Genomic DNA, 6552 nt, shown 5'->3' with positions numbered 1-6552 from the left:
ATTACGCGATACAAAAGTATGATTTCTTTCTACAATGATTATGCTTTATTGTTCCGTTCATAGGGCTAGACACCGTAACAATACCTGGTTTTGGAGTGTCGAATGAGCATTTATACCCGATAACCCATTCGTCTTACAGTGACATCTTTGCCCAATCCTCCTTCCGTGGTTGTGGCCTTTCCAGTTCATTGGGAGAGTTTGCGCTTTGGGGTCATTTCAGAGCTTGGAATGCAGGCCTTCTCTTCTCTTAGAGCACTTATTTGTGCCAAAGTTTCCTACACTTTGCCTTGACTTCCGCAACCTTTTGCCATGTAGAGGGTCAATTGATAAAGGGATCACAGGAATCGCAAGGGAGGGAACTTATATCCTCTTTTCAAGAGAGGAAAGGAAGGAGATTTCCTTGAGCCTCTCTCTCTCTCTCTCTCTCTCTCTCTCTCTCTCTCTCCTTCATAAATTGGTAGCAGGGGGAGGAGAATAGTGTGTTATCCCTTGATTAAGAAGGGGATTTTATAGGGGGAAGATGGGCATTAATTGGGGAAAACACTGTGATAAGGGGCCCTTAGCTTAACAGGACCCCTAGATTACCCGTCGTCATGTGGCTTATTAAGGGAAAGGAAGGAATAGTTGGGGGGGGGGGGGGGGGGGGGGGGAGAGGGTCGGTTTGGAGGTGGCACACATGTGCCCCTCCTCCCCATTAGCATTATCGTCATCTTCATGATCTTTGGCAGCTCCACCGCCTACCACTTCATCTCCCCCTTGTCTCCCTAATACATTGTCATGATCTTTTTCTTCACCTTCGTCGACTAGGAGTATAGTTCCCCCTCCCTTCGCCAACTGGCAGCGTCGACAAGGGAGGGACATATAAAAAATTTTGTTTTAATTTGATAAAAAACGGGGGGGGGGGGTCTTACGGTCCCGAAAATATTACATTAAGTCCAAGAGATGTAGCCATGTTCCCACAATCAACTAGCAAGGCCTAAGATCTAAAGGCCGTCAAAATCACCCAATATTATAACCTTTTTTGGGTCATAAGAAATGACTCCACTTTGAACCACTCTCACATACACTTACAATATTTGATTGAAAGGAAGCTAAGCTCCTCACAATGGATAATGGATTTTGAGAATGATTTGAGAATGCCTTAAAGAGCCTAGCCTCTAAGACCTCATCACTTGGAACTTATGCTATGGTTATGCTAAAGGGTAAAATGAGCCCTAGCTTTTTTTCTTCTTAGAATGTCATTACGGTAACACAAATCTACTGCATTATTGAGAGTCTTGGAATGTTATTAAGGTTTGAATATAAGTATAACTTTTGTGTGCGTCTAACACATGTATATCGTTGTGATTATAATTGGTACATAGGTATAACATGTGTGTAAGTACAATCAGGCCTATAGACCCTTGGTATAATTGGCATATAAACTTGATAATAGGTCTCCTTATTTCAATGATGGAACACTCTATGTATATAAGGGTGCTTCAAAGGCACAAAATAAGAGAGACTCAACATTATCAACGTCACTAAGAGCTTACATTTATTACTTTGAAAACATATACTTTCACTTGCAAAAGGAGGATTATGCATAAAAAATAAGTATCATTATTTAGGGATTGCATTTAATACATTGAGAATATCCATACACGAGTATTGTGCACCCACACACTATAAAACAAAAGGAAATTATTTCATAATATTTCCTCAAAGTAGTCACATAAAGCAATATATTATTGCACTTCTTAACATGTGCCATCACAACATGATGACTTCTCTCCACTTACAACTATTGCTACTACATCTAACTTGCCTTGCATGTTCACTCTTTTCTTTTGTGCAATAGAGGGGAAAGGTTTGGGATAATCATTAAGTACCCTACACCTCCTTGAAGCATGACCACTTTCAATGAAAGGCATACCTTACAATGATACTATATATTTAAGCCTCCTCCTCTCTACAATGAGGCAAACCTTCTTGCTTTCTTTAGTTTTTTTCCCATGTCTCTTCTCTTTTCATTTTCTTTGGTGTGTTTGCTAAGAAATTCCATAATTTGAATCCAATTTTGCAAACTTGGATAGATTCAAGATTGGAACCTTAATAGAGATTTTTTATACTTTTATAAGCAAATCACCCTTCACACACACACATACACCCCCTACCCTCCCCCCAATTTTGTTAACACCAAAGTTGTTCGTGGTGAATCCCTCGAGACACTATTATGGATTCATTATTCAAAATCCATCACATCCTCTCTTTTCCCCACATCCATCATCACCATTCCCCTATTCTATCCCCCCTCCCCCCACCTAGACTTCTTTTTATATATTGATACTCAAAAACTTAAGTATAGGACAATGTGTTGAATCTTTCTATATACACCCCAATACTTATAAAAGTCTGGCCGAATTCAATCTATTTCTTTAGATTTTTCTTTCACATAAATGGCTTGTAAAGAATGCATACACTGCATGGAAGCAACTACCTATGGTTTGCATATTGAAAAAGATTTTGGTTTGTCTCTATGCTTGGCTAGAAAGTGAAGATTTGAGCATATGCTATGCATGTAGAAGAAAATGAAATTTTCTTAGAGGAATGAGATAGGAAAGAGCATTCAGGAAAAGATAGGTTGGGATGCTTCGGTAGATTCTTTTTCTGTTTGTGCTTATCTTGCCAACTTCCAAAACACATAATGAATGTTTTGTTACTTTAATAGATTCTTCTATAAAAGAGCTATATGATGGGGTATGGCTATAGGCTAGGCATTATTTAAGTACTTTGACAACAAAAGATGGATGGGTAAATAATGAGGTTAGGAGGATTAGGAGAAAGGCATATGGCTACTTTTTGAAGATTCATGGCTTTTTTTTAAAGCATCCAATGTATAAAAGAGAAACTTCTTTGCGATTAGTGTGTGATAGAGCTACTCACCTGCAATTATGCATGAATTTCATGAGAGTCTATGGGCTGATGATAGATGTGTATGAGCTACATTAGAGAAGATCAAACAATTTATTGGTGGAAAGCCATGTATAAGGATGTCTTATAATTTTTTGAGACTTGTAGAGCAGATGTCAGTTCTCTCTTCCATTTGGCCCTACTTTCCCTCGCATTTCTTGAGTTTGAATTTCCCAAAAAAGCATGACAAAATAGAGTTCTATTGTTTGATTTTTCCCTACCTATAGATAGGCACCCATATGCTACCATGATTTACATCATAAAAGGAACCTTATATCTTAGAAATGTGGGCAAATAAAAATCTTAGAGCTATAACTCAACCTATTCAACTTTCAAAAAGCAATTGTAGATATATTAATTTTAGCTAGCTAGCAAATATTAGTCATTAAAGTGAACCCTAATAGGGAAAACTTTAAGGGTCTATGTATATTCTTACGTTATAGAATATGTAGCAATCCAATTTAAACTTTAGAAAGTGAGAGACATATTTTTTTATTAACCAAAAATACCTTATACTCAATTGGAAAAATACATTTTACGAGAGATATAAAGATATAGAACCTTTTTAAATATATATATAATGGTAATGTTTTCTCGATAATAAAGTTTAAGAATGTTGATGTAGCTCACACCTCTCATATTCCCACAATTTGAGGTAGGAATAATGCTAGAGGTAGTAATAACTAGTTGTGGTACAAACCCATAGCAGAATAGGCCTAAATCTAAATCTCATGGGTAGGCCTGCAATAAATCTCATTGTCCCCAGTATTCACTTACAAGCCATTATTACAAGCATCATGGATGCATATAGCCACGATGCCATAAGATGTGCCAAGATAGGCATGATAAAGGCAATGGGAAAAATGTAGGAGAATGGTAAATCATCAAATGATGAATGCATCTCTAAATCCACTATCAAGATTGAAGATATTAATGCATTGTAGTTAGAATACACAAACAATCAAACAGTTCTTTCCAAAGCATCAATCAATTCTTGTAATGCTTCCATGCATAGAATCAATCTAAGTGATTTGCACTCTAACATGGGGTTTTATTTAACTTTTAGAGGTCATGAACTTGGGGTAGGCCCTTTAGCTTATCCCTCTTAAAAGGAAATCAATCCTTGAAATCTACATGGCTACCTTAACTAGTCTAGCTCTTCTCTTAGAGCTTATTTGTTTCAAAGCTCTTGCTGCCTTCTCAAGGATTAAGGTCTTTCCTTCTTGAGGATTAAGATCTTATTTCACCTTATCCCCTAATTGCCAATCTACATTAACTAGGATCCATCTCAAAGTTTTTCCTACAGTCTAAAGGTTTTCCTTTGCAATTGAATCTAAGAAGAAGTCATTCTAGTTCATAGGCTAGATATTACTTCAAGTAAATCTTCCTTAGATTCTACAAGAGGATAATATCCTAATTAGTCCAAATTTTTAACGAAATGAATTTCCAAGATAGCCTCAATGTTATCTTAACTTATTAGGCTTGAGTTTTCCTAATTTTTCTTAAGTACAAAATAATTACATGAAAGTTTCAACATGTTCTCGTTATACTAGCCTTTCATACAAGGAAACCAAAGAATTAACTCTAACGCTTTTTTAATTCATAATTCTAAAGCATGAGAATCCTACTAGACAATCCTTAAGCAATTCCTTTGTTTAGGCATATAAAACTGATAGACCAAACCATATTCTTGTTTATGAACTAGACTCTATCATGGGAGGGGAACGCTCCTTGCAAAATTTTCCCTCCTAATGAATCTATCTTTTTTCTAACTACTTTTAATCGAGTGCATACTCACATAAGTATCCCAATTTTAGTAGCTAGACTCTACTTTGATTCTCCTTATTAATGCTTTTAGTTTTATCTAACACACATAAATAATATACAAAGTAGACACTATAAGGGGAACCTAAACTTGGGTCCATGCAGGTGGAACCTCATTTGTGTGAGTGATAAATTGTCTTGTTCTAGTGTTTCTTCTCTTGGGAGTCATAACACACAAATAGTTTCACATGCGCTCCTTGCTTAGCTCCTTCCTCGATCCTTAGATCTCTCTAACTCATATGATCTTTGAAGTGGACTTTGACAATGCTAAAAAGAGTATCGACTTGGTAAAGGAAGCTTAATAGTTGGCTATGAATAGTGCAAAAATTGAGATGATAGATTCTTGGATTTGCTTCAAGGTAGGTTAAGATGTTGAGACTCAAGCTCATTTTTTCTTCTGTCAGTTGTTTACCTTAGTAAATAAGGTTAAGTCACACTGACTTAACCATAATTAGATTTAGGTCAGTTTATCCTTGAGTGTGTATTGTACATAGAGTCACTAGTGAGTGACTGTGTGTGGATGATGAAGAATGAACTGTAGGGAGCTGTCTGCTACCCTTGGGCCTGATCATGTGTTTCCATCTCTTTTCCTTCTGAACTCTAATATGGTATCAGAGCAAATGCCGCCATTGTCAATCACCCACTGAAAGGCATAGTCCATCCAGCCACTGTTGCAACCATAGTCAGTGGAGTCACAGCTCACCAGTTCCTACTCTGACAAGCTCACCAGCTCCCCATTTGTAATGGCATTCGCACTCTCCATTGATCCCACAGATGTGAAAGCCCAGCAGCTCCCGCAGCTGCCCTGATCCTTGATGCTTTCGACAACCTCTTCCTCTGCTCCTGTCCAAGGCAGTGTTCAGGCTGGTTGTATCACATGTTCGACCTTCTTAGCTGCGCCGGATCTCGACCCTGCCTGCCTCAAGAAATCGGGCTTGGCATCGAACAAGGCTGATGCCTTAAACTCCTCATTGGTCAGATCTGCGAAGCGGTTCAGGCTAAGGGTAAAATTAGACCCCTTCTGGTTGTGACGGTGGATATAGTGCAGATTCTGCCTAAAGATCCCAAACCGCTTCTCCTTCTCTGCAAAAGCCTGTGCAGGGTAGTGCTTCCCATGCTTGGCATTCCAGGCATCGAATAGCGACCGCAGTCTGCTCTCAGACTCTAAGTCCTCTGGGGAATATGCCAAGTGGTCCGCCATAGCCCATTCTATAAGGCTGCAGCACCGCACAGTGCCACAAGTACCACTACACATCCTAATTCTATAGCGGAAGCCATGGAAGTTTGGCGGGCAACCAGCTGAGCTAGTGATTTGTTTACTGCAAGTTGAGCCTTGTGCCTACATGACGTTATGGAAGCAAACTATGGTTATGGTTACCCCTTCTTCCTCCATGGATGGACAGGAGGAGGCGAGAGGAGATAATTAGGTGCTGTATTAAACAAAGCCAAAGGAGACAGGTGGGTGTCTAACCCATATGCCTCCAATCACAGGAGGATAGATGTCAGCTTGCATAATGTGGCACAAATCTGTGAAGAAAGGCTAAATAGAAGAATGTTGGTGGCGCTTTTAGCGAGAAATCCATGTCATGTGTACTTGGACAGAAAGGCTAACCACAGGACAAGATCAGTGTTGCCTTGAGATTCTCACCACAAGTGGGGCTGACTGTTAACAGTTTGCAGCAAGCATACAAATATTGGGTCTATTGAGTTATGTATTAACTCCCAGAGATTGTGACATATAACTGCTGTGGTTTATGGCTTGGTTGAGCCGAGAAT

At 38.8% G+C, this 6552-nt stretch overlaps 1 protein-coding gene across 1 annotated transcript; it reads right to left on the bottom strand.

Moving 5' to 3' along the window:
- Positions 1 to 5344: 5344 nt before the first annotated feature.
- On the bottom strand, positions 5345 to 5977 carry LOC148016990 (cysteine protease XCP1-like). The gene is made up of 3 exons (XM_087662716.1): positions 5663 to 5977; positions 5504 to 5619; positions 5345 to 5444 (listed from the first exon to the last, which is right to left on the bottom strand). The coding sequence occupies exons 1-3, from the start codon at positions 5975 to 5977 to the stop codon at positions 5345 to 5347; spliced, it is 531 nt and encodes a 176-aa protein (XP_087518842.1).
- Positions 5978 to 6552: the final 575 nt, after the last annotated feature.

Source organism: Lygodium microphyllum, chromosome 22 (genome assembly GCF_053477565.2).
Source record: "Lygodium microphyllum isolate KBCC chromosome 22, Lygodium_microphyllum_v1.1.10, whole genome shotgun sequence".
Classification (NCBI taxonomy): domain Eukaryota; kingdom Viridiplantae; phylum Streptophyta; class Polypodiopsida; order Schizaeales; family Lygodiaceae; genus Lygodium; species Lygodium microphyllum.
The sequence above is the reverse complement of the archived record's forward strand: the minus strand, read 5'-3'. Positions and strand labels throughout refer to the sequence as shown.